The following is a 13,243-nucleotide window of genomic DNA, read 5'->3' as shown; positions in this document are numbered from 1 at the left end:
AATATAGACGTTGAGGATGTGAGTTTTTTAAATTGTAAAAGATATATTTAAATATATTTAAATTTTTTAAATATATTATTATACTTATTTTAAAATACATATTTCAATATTAATATACAGGTCCTTCTCAAAAAATTAGCATATTGTGAAAAAGTTCATTATTTTCCATAATGTAATGATAAAAATTAAACTTTCATATATTTTAGATTCATTGCACACCAACTGAAATATTTTCAGGTCTTTTATTGTTTTAATACTGATGATTTTGGCATACAGCTCATGAAAACCCAAAATTCCTATCTCATAAAATTATTCTCATATTTCATCCGACCAATAAAAGAAAATGTTTTTAATACAAAAAAAAGTCAACCTTCAAATAATTATGTTCAGTTATGCACTCAATACTTGGTCGGGAATCCTTTTGCAGAAATGACTGCTTCAATGCGGCGTGGCATGGAGGCAATCAGCCTGTGGCACTGCTGAGGTGTTATGGAGGCCCAGGATGCTTCGATAGCGGCCTTAAGCTCATCCAGAGTGTTGGGTCTTGCGTCTCTCAAACTTTCTCTTCACAATATCCCACAGATTCTCTATGGGGTTCAGGTCAGGAGAGTTGGCAGGCCAATTGAGCACAGTAATACCATGGTCAGTAAACCATTTACCAGTGGTTTTGGCACTGTGAGCAGGTGCCAGGTCGTGCTGTAAAAAAACAAAATCTTCATCTCCATAAAAGCTTTTCAGCAGATGGAAGCATGGAGTGCTCCAAAATCTCCCGATAGCTAGCTGCATTGACCCTGCCCTTGATAAAACACAGTGGACCAACACCAGCAGCTGACATGGCACCCCAGACCATCACTGACTGTGGGTACTTGACACTGGACTTCAGGCATTTTGGCATTTCCTTCTCCCCAGTCTTCCTCCAGACTCTGGCACCTTGATTTCCGAATGACATGCAAAATTTGCTTTCATCCGAAAAAAAAAAGTAAGTACTTTGGACCACTGAGCAACAGTCCAGTGCTGCTTCTCTGTAGCCCAGGTCAGGCGCTTCTGCCGCTGTTTCTAGTTCAAAAGCACACGCCTGTGCACGGTGGCTCTGGATGTTTCTACTCCAGACTCAGTCCACTGCTTCCGCAGGTCCCCCAAGGTCTGGAATCGGTCCTTCTCCACAATCTTCCTCAGGGTCCGGTCACCTCTTCTCGTTGTGCAGCGTTTTTTGCCACACTTTTTCCTTCCCACAGACTTCCCACTGAGGTGCCTTGATACAGCACTCTGGGAAACAGCCTATTCGTTCAGAAATTTCTTTCTGTGTCTTACCCTCTCGCTTGAGGGTGTCAATGATGGCCTTCTGGACAGCAGTCAGGCCGGCAGTCTTAACCATGATTGCGGTTTTGAGTAATGAACCAGGCTGGGAGTTTTTAAAAGCCTCAGGAATCTTTTGCAGGTGTTTAGAGTTAATTAGTTGATTCAGATGATTAGGTTAATAGCTAATTTAGAGAACCTTTTCATGATATGCTAATTTTTTGAGATAGGAATTTTGGGTTTTCATGAGCTGTATGCCAAAAATCATCAGTATTAAAACAATAAAAGACCTGAAATATTTCAGTTCGTGTGCAATGAATCTAAAATATATGAAAGTTTAATTTTTATCATTACATTATGGAAAATAATGAACTTTTTCACAATATGCTAATTTTTTGAGAAGGACCTGTATTGTGTTATTATTAATATATTACGCATTCATATTGAATTATATTTATATAAAAATGTTAACATATTAAAAACATATGTAGGCCTAGTTAATATAATATTAATATTTCCAGCACCTACAAGGTAATACACACACACAGACACACACACACACACATTATATATTTAATTGAGAAACACATGAGATCATAGAATTCACTAGACATATTTGGGTAAATGTTTGAACTTTCAGTCTGTGATTTGACACTGAACTGCATACAATACCACAACACTGTGGTATTTACAGAGATGCTCTCTAAAACACCACCTGTAAAAACTGTAATAATTGGTTTAAAAAAATATTGTAAACAGTTTACAGTACATTATCATCAGTGCATTGAATTCTTTAGGGCATCTGTTATTATGCTTGGATTATTACCTATCATGTATCAAATTTTAAACAGTTTTTCTCTCAGATGTTCTCAAATTTTCATCCTCCCATCATGCATTGTGTAGTGCCTCCCATTCGTTGTTTGTTTATATTATTTACATATTTATATTTACATACAATTGTATGTATATTTATATTTCCATTCACAAGCAACATTCTACTGTGATTAACAAAACTGCACATTTATTTATAAAGCACAGTGGTTTACTCAGAGTGGCACATTCTTTTCCATTTTTATCCAGTGACCTATATGTCTATTTTATGAATAAGAAAAAAAAAAAGAGCAGAGCATACTGGGCTTCAGAGATCTATGTCACCCAGTTCAGCAGGATTCAATGGAGCAGGAAGAAAACAGCTTATTTTAGCATCTTCCTGCTCAGCTTCAGCCTGCAAACCTATTGGTGGATGGGCTGAGCAGCCCGCAGACACATGTGGGTGAGACGCGCGGCAAAACCAAACTATTTAGTCTGAAGATTCCTTTCCTGTTTTCCTACGCGACAAGTTTAAATACAGGTTAAGCACGCGGTTTGGGGGAAAACACAACTGCCACTGTGTGCCTGAGAGCATGAAAATCACTTTTCATTTTGCTGTATGTTCTCAGAGAGAGTTAAAATGAGCAGGTTATCTGTTTTGTAAAACCAGAGGAAAATATTATGATTGAAAAGTGCTTCGTAGGAGTAAGTTCAAAATGTCAAGACTGGTTTCACATGACTAACTGCCAGGTTAACGATAAGCAACATCAGCCAGTCTCTGAATTATAAGCAAGAGTGACAAACCTGCCATTTCAGACAAATACAACAACAGGCTCATTTAATTTTGGTCTGGCCTTGATCCAGAACCCTCTTCTGTATTTCACATGTTGCCTGTGGTCTGGATTGAAGTCAAGGTTTTGTGTGGAAACAAAAAATCCTGTAGGGAAAATTCCTCACCCTCCTTTCATTGAGCCAACATGAAGTGTAAAGACACAACATGATGTTTATATCCATATTTCTACAATATTGTTCAAAAGTTAGTACTTTCATTCCACAAGGGTGCATTATTTTTCCTGGTTTGTCACATTTAAATTCTCTTTCAAAATAAACAATAACCAAGATTAAGTACTGTAATGAAGATGCACAGCCAAACGTGACATGAAGACTGTGGGTCACTGACATGGAAATAATCTCCATGACATTATGTGTTGTCAGTTCCTCAGTCCAGGCCCCTCTGGTCTACCCAAATGGGGTTCAAAGTTTGATCCAAAAGTATCTGCCTCTTTCCTTTTTTGAGCTGAGAAAGAATTTTCCATATCAAACATACCATCAATCACTTTAAAACGGTAAATAATTACATGAAGAAAGATGTCAGCAGTCCAGTGTCCTGGCAAAGTTGCTGACGGTCATTAGATCTGTGTCGTGGGGAAAAAAGGAAGTTCATTAGTGACTGTTAATGGAAAAAGACATGTTCATAAGTGTTGTGAACTAATAACTGATTAGAGATTGGTAATTGTATAAAGATTCATCCTGTTTTGAGTTTAAAACAGTTTTCCATTATCTAAGCAAATTATCACAATCAATGAAGGCATGTTAATAAGAACAATTAGGTATGACATACAGCAAAGAGAGCAATATTGCATAATTATTTTGATATTTTTAATGTTTGTTTATTCAAAAAAATAGTAATAATAATTTTTTATGGCCCTCTCACTGTAAAACAAAATGGTATGATCACTACGTCATGACAACATACTGTATGTTTTTACGTTGCTTTAACTTTAAGTTTAAATGACTTATACAGCTAAGTTATTGTGCTTAAAAATTTAAGGCACACCGTAAAAAAATTAATTGCTGCCTTAAATGTACAATCAACTTAGCTGAATAAATCATTTCAACTTAAATTATGTTGTAGTTTTTACAGTGTAAAACTATTATAAAATATTTTTTTAGGAACAACTTTGGCTTTTCAGACCTGCTATAAGAGGAGTCTGTGAATGAGTTCTTGTAAAAGACAAAGTTATGTAATATTTATTTCACAGCCCATTGCTGTTATATTATACATAAGTATATGGTCAGGTTTCATAGAGAAGACTAAAACAGAGGCACATGTGTCTACATGAGGGCACACATGACGAAATATTGAGTAAAACTGGTTATTTTGGTGCAGACTTCTGGCTAACCATTAAAAGTCTTTGCCTTTCACAGAAGTCTCATGATCTTCTGGAGGTGTGGTTCTCTTTACTCTCCCCTCCTTCTCTAGTAATTATATATAACAGACAGGACTGAGCTACAGTTAGTTGAGTCGTGGAGTTAAAGGCTAAGAAAGTTTTCAGGGTCATATTTACCTTGTGTGTTTTACACAGGAACTGAGCATTCGTTTATCAGTCAATTTATTGATAACATAACCAATCAGAAGCAAAAGTCATTCAACACTTTTGGTGAGTACTCTGTTTAGTTACTTTTAAGTTTTATCTGTATTGCATTTACATCTGACAGTTTGTGATGGCACTATTTATTCAGCAGTGGATTTTCCCTCCAGGGCAAAGTTGATAGGATGTTAGTAATTTAATAAATCATTAATTTTCGTTCATGTCAGCTCACAAGAGACTGATGTACAATGCTAGTCTTTAGACTTTACTTAGAAATGTAGGCCATCAGCTGTCTGTATCTAATATCACTCAGAAACGACACTTAAATAATTGGAAAATTAACCAATTATAATTATTCAGAGTATTCTTGTGCATGTAAATGTGGTCAGTGGATATCATAACTCTGTGCAAAGTCTCAAACACCTGTTTTCATAGAATAGTAAGTAATTCAACAGTTCCTTTACTACTCTAAGAAGCATGTGCTCAAGTGTTTGTATGAAGCTGAAATTTGCACATTTGTATATTCTGAGTCTCTTTAGATCATCTCTAATTCATCCAAATGTCTCTTTCTTTTCCAGAATGTACCGTCGATCACTGCTAAGAAGTTTTTTTTTCTGGCACAAAATCAAATAGCATGCTTAATGAAGCATTATTAAGCTTCTTTTTTCCAAATGAATATGGCACTTTGTTTTAGAAATTCTTGACTACTTACACTAGCACTCAGTAGAGCTTAATGTCCCTTCAAATGTTTTTTGGAATGTTTCATAGTCGTGTACTAGGTTAGGCTATTTTGCACCCTCAAATCGGTCTCTGTACCATCCCTCCCCCAAAAAATGTCTAAATCAAGGCATATAAAAAGTCAAATAACTCACCCTAATCCACAGTCAACCACTGATCAAAACTAGAACACAATGCATAAAGTCTCTAATTCATCCAAATGTCTCTTTCTTTTCCAGAATGTACCGTCGATCACTGCTAAGATCTAGTCCACAATGGATGTCTCTGTCTGTGTAGCCACCCAAAGCCAATGCAAAACTCTTACTGTTATTAGTATATGTAGCTAACAGTTGCTTTTTATTTTCTGATACTATCATTTTCATTTGTAGAGATAGACAGGGTTTAGATTGTTCAAATATTTTAAACTTGTATTCTAATTACTTTGCATATTTATTTATTTATTAAGAAGAAATACCTCAGTAATCCAACCCAGTTTGATATTGTCACAGTAGGCCAGTAGTGCAGTTACTCTCCAGCAATGGAATCTACTACACTAGCATCCCTAGCAACAGTTACCATGCTAACGGCAGCCTCACAGACAGACATGTCTGGTGTTCTCTGGCTGCTGGTGCTGGGCTTCGTCATCGCTTTTATCCTGGCGTTCTCTGTAGGCGCCAACGATGTAGCCAATTCCTTCGGTACAGCAGTGGGTTCTGGTGTAGTGACCATGCGCCAGGCCTGCATCCTAGCCACCATCTTCGAGACAGTGGGTGCCATACTTTTGGGAGCCAAAGTCAGTGAGACCATCCGTTCGGGTATCATCGATGTTCATATGTACAACGGCTCAGAGGCTGTGCTGATGGCTGGCTCCATCAGTGCCATGTTTGGTGAGTACATGCTTAATTTAATGTGATAGTTCGCCCCAAAAATAATCTTCTCACCTTCTTGTTCCAAATCACTTTGACTTTATTTCTTCTGTGGAGCATAAAAGAAGATATTTTTGCAACCCATGAGAGTTACTGCGTTCTTTTAGTAGTAGTAGTACCTTTATTATCCCCCTTAGGGAAATTCTGTTTTAGTGGTTTCAACATGGGTTTCACATACAATAGCAGTACAACATAGCAACAAGAACACAAATATAAGAAAAAAAATTGTTCTTTTAGACATTTCACTGCTTGTGGTGAAAAGGATTTTCCCCCTTATTTTTAAGAAACGGTGTAATTTTCATAGCTTTACTAAGGCATCTGGTTTGATAAATTTGTTCTAGACCTATCATTGGGATACCAAGTACTTTACTTAAGATGTTTTGGACTTAACTCAGCAAACTCTTTTGTTCCACTGTAACATTTCCAAACCAGCAAGTGATACAAGAGTTCAAAACACTTGCAATAAAAGAATTATAAAACAACTTTTAATTTAAATAAACCCCATTGACTTCCATTACTCTTTTTTTCACCTTCAAATGCTCCTTTCACACAAAGACAAAACATATTTCAACATATCCAAAATGTCCATCATAGTCATACAAGTTAATGGAATTATGCTGAATGCAGTAAATTGCGAGCATGTCACCTAGGTGGAATTTTATCATGTTGTCATGACTTGTGTTGGTCATGTCAAAAGCTTACAGTATGTTTTTTGTTGTTGTTGTTTGTTTTTCTGTTACAGGATCTGCTGTTTGGCAGCTTGTAGCTTCCTTCTTGAAACTCCCCATCTCTGGGACACACTGCATTGTGGGCGCCACAATCGGCTTTTCCATGGTTGCTAGAGGTCATCAGGGGGTTAAATGGCTGGAATTGCTTCGCATTGGTATGTGAAACTAAGCATTTTTTTTAGATTTTGTGTAAGTGTGCTTAGTCAGATTATTTTATTCTTTCCTGAAGAATGAGTCAGTTAATGGAAAGAGAATATTTTCCCATGTGACCCCAGAAATAGTAAACGGAAAGACAACCCCAGCATGATTTAATGCAGATCTCCTAGTTTTATTATTTTTTTCACATGACCCAAATGAGATCTATTTATGGAACCGAACATTTTGGACTATACAGACAGGAAACATGTTCACATGCTTACCCCTGGTGACTTGTTGGGTTTGTTGATACTTGGCGTGCAGCCATGAGAAATTTTGGGCCATACAATTTTAACATAAGAGAGAATAATATCACTGTTTAAATGTTATATTATGCTTATTCGTGTGACCAATTGTTATATGTCTTCCAGTTGCCTCGTGGTTTCTTTCTCCTCTTCTCTCTGGCATTATGTCTGCCATTCTCTTCTACTTCATCCGCAAGTTCATCTTGAATAAGGTAAAAAGCATTTCCGAGCTTACCTGTTACATAATGTGCCAGTGTCTGTTTTGGTACTTTTTAATCTCTTGTTGTTGTCAGTAAAAAAAGAACACATGCTTTTTCCCATGTGCTAAATGGCAGTATTTCTGTGTGTTCCAGGAGGATCCAGTGCCAAATGGTTTAAGAGCATTACCAGTTTTCTATGCTGTTACCATGGGAATCAATCTGTTCTCTATCATGTTTACAGGAGCACCAAGTAAGCTTTTTCTTCACTAAATAAATTTTTTTTTTCTTTCTTTTTTACTGAATTTGAATTTTCTTTATCCGTATAAATGATTTTTTTTAATGAATTGTTTTCCCTATGTCTCCAAATATCACTAAAAGGAGTTTATGTCAGATTTAGCCTTTTGAGGAATATTTTGCTCCCAAAGGGTGATCACATGTCATGTCATGATCAGATGCCGTGATCACATGTATGCATGGACCCAGGACCCGTCCCTCATCTGTCATTAATTAACCCACCGTTAATTTACTTCCACATTCACAAACACATAGAAAGGCTGGTGGGTTAAAACACAGTACACCATATTGCTAATGAATATAGCTATTTGAAAATGTGTACTGTAGCTGTCTGTACAGTTTGTTGATGTAATAATAAAGTTATGAAATATAATTTTGGGCCAAGTCCAACAATCTGTTCTCGTAAGCAAACTTCCGGGGGATCATGATGTACTGAAGATAAAAAAATAAATTAAAAAAAAGCTGCTGTGAACCAACATTTGACATAGAGTCTGTGTACTAATCAGCAGATCACAGGGCCACCCTCTTCCTGGTTATCTGAGCCATGCACATGACCATGTTTGCATTTACATTTACATTTAATAATTTAGCAGACACTTTTATCCAAAGCGACTTACAAATGAGGAGAACAATATGCATAATCAGAATGGAATAGAATAGAATAGAATAGAATAGAATAGAATAGAATAGAATAGAACAGAACAGAACAGAATAGAATAGAATAGAATAGGTAAGTGCATGTATTAGTTTGTCAGGTGCTGGCGAAAAAGATTTTGTTTTTTGAAAATGGCCAAAGACTCAGCTGTTCGAATTAAGATAGGGAGGTCATTTCACCAGATGGGCACAGTCCAGGAAAAGGTCCGTGGTAGTGATTTTGTGCCTCTCCGGGATGGCACCACAAGGCGTCGTTCACTTGCAGAATGCACGCTTCTGGAGGGCACAGAAGTTTGAACTAGCGAGTTTAGGTATATTGGTGCAGCGCCAGTTGTTGTTTGATACCGTTAGTGGTTCTGTTCTTTCAAAGGAACTGAAAGTTAACTTAGCCATAAGTTCTAATGATAAAAAAGAAGCTTTCGCTGGATAACCTCCCATTTCGACCTAATTTTAAACAGAAAATTGTATAAACTTTTGCTTATCTCACTGCAGTGTTTTGTCAACACATTGCCTTTAACAGAATTAATTCTGGAGGATAAACATGCTGTCAATGTTTAGCAAAGCAGAACAATGTTCGTTTTGTACACTCATCCACAATTTTTCTTCTTCCATTTATAATTTTTAATAGATTACTTGTATTTAAAGTTGACTTATTTACACAGTTTTGATTTTGAGTAAAGTTTGAAGTTATGCTAATGCTAATTTGCTAATTTGGAGAAACCCAAGAACTTTTCAGGAGGAATGTAAGACTTTTCCGAATTAAAATGTAGAATATATAGCAGTAAATATCACTAAACGTTAAGTTTTAATCTCTTTCTTCTCTTTATTCTACAGTGTTGGGATTTGATAGATTACCATGGTGGGGTACTCTGCTGATCTCATTGGGCTGTGCCCTGCTTACTGCTCTGGTGGTCTGGTTCATTGTGTGTCCACGGTTAAAGAAGAAGATAAAAGGTAAATATTTACATAACGTCATGTTTGGAATTTTGTAATTTGGGCTAAGGTTTTTTTTTTTTTTTTTTTTTTTTATAAATTTATGCTTTTATTCAGTAATGGTGCATTAAGCATCCTTTGCATGCATTTGGATCCCTTCTTTTAATCTCATTATTTCTGTAATTATTTCCTTCTTTTCAGGTCAGAACATTGCCGACACTAGTGGGACACAGTTGATTGAGAAGAAGCCACCTTCAAACAGCCCCATGGACCATCCTGCCCCACCTCGAAGCTACTCTCCTGTTCCACAGACACCCCCTGCTGACAGCAACAAGGTGGCCTTTGACATCGGAGGTTCTGCAGAAACCGACCTGGACAACAAAGATTTTGACACCAAAAATCTGGATTGCACCCACGGTCAACTTCTTGAAATGATAAATACACTGAATTAACTGTACTTCTGAATGTGTTTTAATGAACTGATTAAGCTTTACTTTCTCTCTTTTGACTGAAGTACTAATTCTCTAATCTATAATTTTGGTCATCCATTGTAGCTTTAAATGGCAGTGCCGGAATTGCTGTCCCAGACTTGAACGGAAGCCAGTTTCACACTGTACACAAAGATTCTGGAATCTACAAGGATCTACTGCACAAACTTCACTTGGCCAAGGTGGGCGAATGCATGGGAGAGACGGGAGACAAACCCATCCGCCGCAACAACAGTTATACTTCTTACACCATGGCCATCTACGGAATACATGGGTCACTGAAGGATGGGGAAGGAAGTCGGACCGGACTGGATGGAGAGAAAAGACGCTCGCGGTACGACAGCTATAACAGTTATTTTACTGCAGTGACTGATGGAGAAGTTGCCGCAGCAGATGGAGGTCTGACAGTGGAGATGGGGGACGAAACCTTCAGAAGAGATTCACTGGAAGAAGAAACAGATGAGCTTGAGATTGACAAGTCAGAGGTGGCCACACTCTTCCAGTTCCTGCAGATTCTCACTGCCTGCTTTGGATCGTTTGCACATGGTGGAAATGATGTTAGGTATGAGAGACATAATAAATCTTTTTTAGATATATATATTTTGTCCAAAATAATTAAAAATAAAAATGAATTTCAAGTAAATTTAGCCATCACATCATTATAATATAGAGTAGGAAACATGGATATTCATTTTGAGATTTGCTAAAGATTACATTTAACATTAACAATACATTTTTAGTATAAAATTATCTAAATGTAAAAATAGAGTAGTAAAAATGAGCAGAACACCTAAATATTAAATGTCAGCTTATAACTGATGTGGCATAGATACATCACCATTCAAATGTTTGCAATCTGTAAGATATATGTATTTTTTTAAAGAATGAAATGCTTTCAATCAGTAAGGATGCATTAAATTAATTAAAAGTCACTGTAAAGACATTTATAATGTTACAAAATATTTCTATTTCAAATATTTGCTGTTCTTGTGGGTAAAAAAATGTAATACTGTTTCCACAAAAACATTAATTGTTTTTTAAATTTAATAAAAAATAAAATATAAAATAAAAAGTTTTTTTTTTTTTTTTTTTTTTTTTTTTTTGAGCAACAAATCAACATTTTAGAATGATTTCTGAAGAAATGTGACATTTAAGACTGGAATAATGGCTGCAAAAAAATTCAGCTTTGCCATCACAGGATAAATTTCATTCGAAAATATATTAATATAAACACTTATTTAAAAAACATTTAAAAAAAAAAGAAAATCTTACCAACCCTTAAAGTTTACATGGTAGTGTATATCTTGCATTTCTGACCTTTTTTCCACATTGCTTTATAATGAGGACAGTGCTAATCTCTAACTGATAACATTACACATCATTCCTTTCTTACAGTAATGCGATTGGCCCTCTCGTTGCACTCTGGCTGATTTATGAAAGCGCTTCTGTAGCACCCAGTGCTCCTACACCAATTTGGTTGCTCCTGTATGGTGGAGTGGGTATCTGTACAGGCCTTTGGATTTGGGGTCGGCGGGTCATACAAACCATGGGCAAAGATCTGACTCCCATCACTCCCTCCAGGTAACAAGCATCTAATACCCTGACGTTTCGTACCTCCTCTGAGCAGAAACTGATAAGACTGCTTATTTGTGGGATCAGGCTTTATAGTTCAGTTTTATCACTGTGGTTCTCATGGGGATTAAGGGCCTGGTTCCCACTTTCTTATCTCTGTTGACTTTCAGTGTAAACAAACAGTTTAACTCCTTGTCTCATGGAATTTCCCTCAAGCACCACATTTGTCTTGTCTTAGTACTGACATTTTGACAATGCCACAGTACTTTTTTCCATTCAAACAGTCCTTTGGTGTGTTTAAGGGTGCTTATAGAGCTTATTATAATCATCATGTCTGTCTCCCAGCGGATTTAGCATTGAGCTCGCCTCTGCTGTAACTGTTGTTGTCGCTTCCAACATCGGACTCCCAGTCAGCACCACTCATTGCAAGGTGGATTACTTACTAGTAGATTAAATCCATACAGTTCTAATCTGTAATAACAAATGTCCAATTCTATTATCTGTTTTGTTTGTGTATTTATGAACAGGTTGGATCAGTGGTGTCAGTTGGCTGGCTCCGCTCCAGGAAGGCCGTTGACTGGCATCTGTTCAGGAATATCTTTATTGCATGGTTTGTGACCGTGCCAATATCTGGCCTCATCAGTGCTGCTATAATGGCACTCTTCTATTATGTTATATTGCCTCTGACCTAATGTTTTATGTTAAACCATTTACTCCTTGTAAATATTTACACTTTTGTGCAAAAAAACAGGCCTCAACTATGGAATGCGTCTTCATCTTGTGTGTCCCCATCATATGTACTGTACATAGCGAATCAAAGACTGTGTATGTTTGCACATCACACTCTTACTCTGTGATTTTTGTACATGTTTAAGGTGCTTAACAGTGTTAGGAAATTATATTTTAGCCGTAAAATGTTTGAGATATGTAGTATAATAATGTTTATTTAGTTTCCTTGGGGCCTCACATATTTTTATAAAGAAAAATATTGTTTTGATATTGTCATATTGTATTGATTAAAATTCTGTTTCAACTTTTGACAATGAAAATGTATACTCTAAGTTGTAAGGAGTATAAATATGTATACTTGCATGACATGTGAAAAAAAAAAAATGTTTCGGCTGACATTTGCATGTTTATTTCAACCTGTAAATAAACCACAGTTTGTACAAAACATTGTAAATTATGTTTCTTTTAACTAAAACTGTGAGAAACCTGTTTTCAATGCGGTATTGAAATTCCATGTTTATTAAAGCAAGTGTATGTAAGAAAATTATTTTGAGAAAATTATAATATCCCATATCATGGAGATTGCTGAAAATGATTCCATAAATCTTTCATAGATCCACAAATGGTTACTTTAAAGTCCTATCAAACAAAAAAAAAGGTTTATTACATTTGACAAGACATAAATTATTACAAGAATATTTGATCTGTGGACATGCATTGCTGTCTTTTCCTCATAAATGTTGAAATAGGAAATGACTAGAAGCCAAATAATGGCTGTGACACTGTAGATTAGGGTTAACCCCTGTATTCCTCTTCTGTTGTATGAGATTGCTGAACAAACTATTGAAAGTGTCCATGAGAAATACCATCATTTCAATGAATGAGAAATTGCAGTATCGTACATGCCCTTTGATATGCTTAAGACAATAGGTTAAGTTTATTCAACACAAATTGAACGTTTTCAGAACAATTTCTGTAGCATTTATCATTTATAACAATATATAAAAAATATACATTTTCCATTCTTTAATGCTAATTTGAAAGCTCTGGTCAGCTGAAAGGGTGTATTCTGTGGATATTGCGC

At 36.2% G+C, this 13,243-nt stretch overlaps 1 protein-coding gene across 1 annotated transcript; it reads left to right on the top strand.

Moving 5' to 3' along the window:
- The first annotated feature begins 4,385 nt into the window (after nt 1–4,385).
- LOC109084229 (sodium-dependent phosphate transporter 1-A) lies at nt 4,386–12,604 on the top strand. Its single transcript, XM_042762456.1, has 11 exons — nt 4,386–4,547; nt 5,435–6,082; nt 6,864–7,004; nt 7,416–7,501; nt 7,643–7,739; nt 9,272–9,391; nt 9,572–9,787; nt 9,925–10,420; nt 11,254–11,439; nt 11,776–11,860; nt 11,958–12,604. Exons 2-11 carry the CDS (start codon nt 5,734–5,736, stop codon nt 12,120–12,122), a joined length of 1,941 nt encoding a protein of 646 aa, XP_042618390.1. The 5' UTR covers nt 4,386–4,547; nt 5,435–5,733; the 3' UTR covers nt 12,123–12,604.
- Nucleotides 12,605–13,243: the final 639 nt, after the last annotated feature.

This window comes from Cyprinus carpio, chromosome A8 (genome assembly GCF_018340385.1).
Source record: "Cyprinus carpio isolate SPL01 chromosome A8, ASM1834038v1, whole genome shotgun sequence".
Taxonomy (NCBI): Eukaryota; Metazoa; Chordata; class Actinopteri; order Cypriniformes; family Cyprinidae; genus Cyprinus; species Cyprinus carpio.
This window is presented reverse-complemented; position numbering and strand designations above follow the sequence as displayed.

Bases quoted from the DNA above. Each gene is read 5' to 3' on its own strand.
- LOC109084229 (XM_042762456.1), top strand. From the start codon at position 5,734: ATGGAATCTACTACACTAGCATCCCTAGCAACAGTTACCATGCTAACG. The intron at 7,502-7,642 runs GTAAAAAGCATT...TGTGTGTTCCAG, and splicing joins GCAAGTTCATCTTGAATAAG to GAGGATCCAGTGCCAAATGG. The intron at 7,740-9,271 runs GTAAGCTTTTTC...TTTATTCTACAG, and splicing joins CATGTTTACAGGAGCACCAA to TGTTGGGATTTGATAGATTA.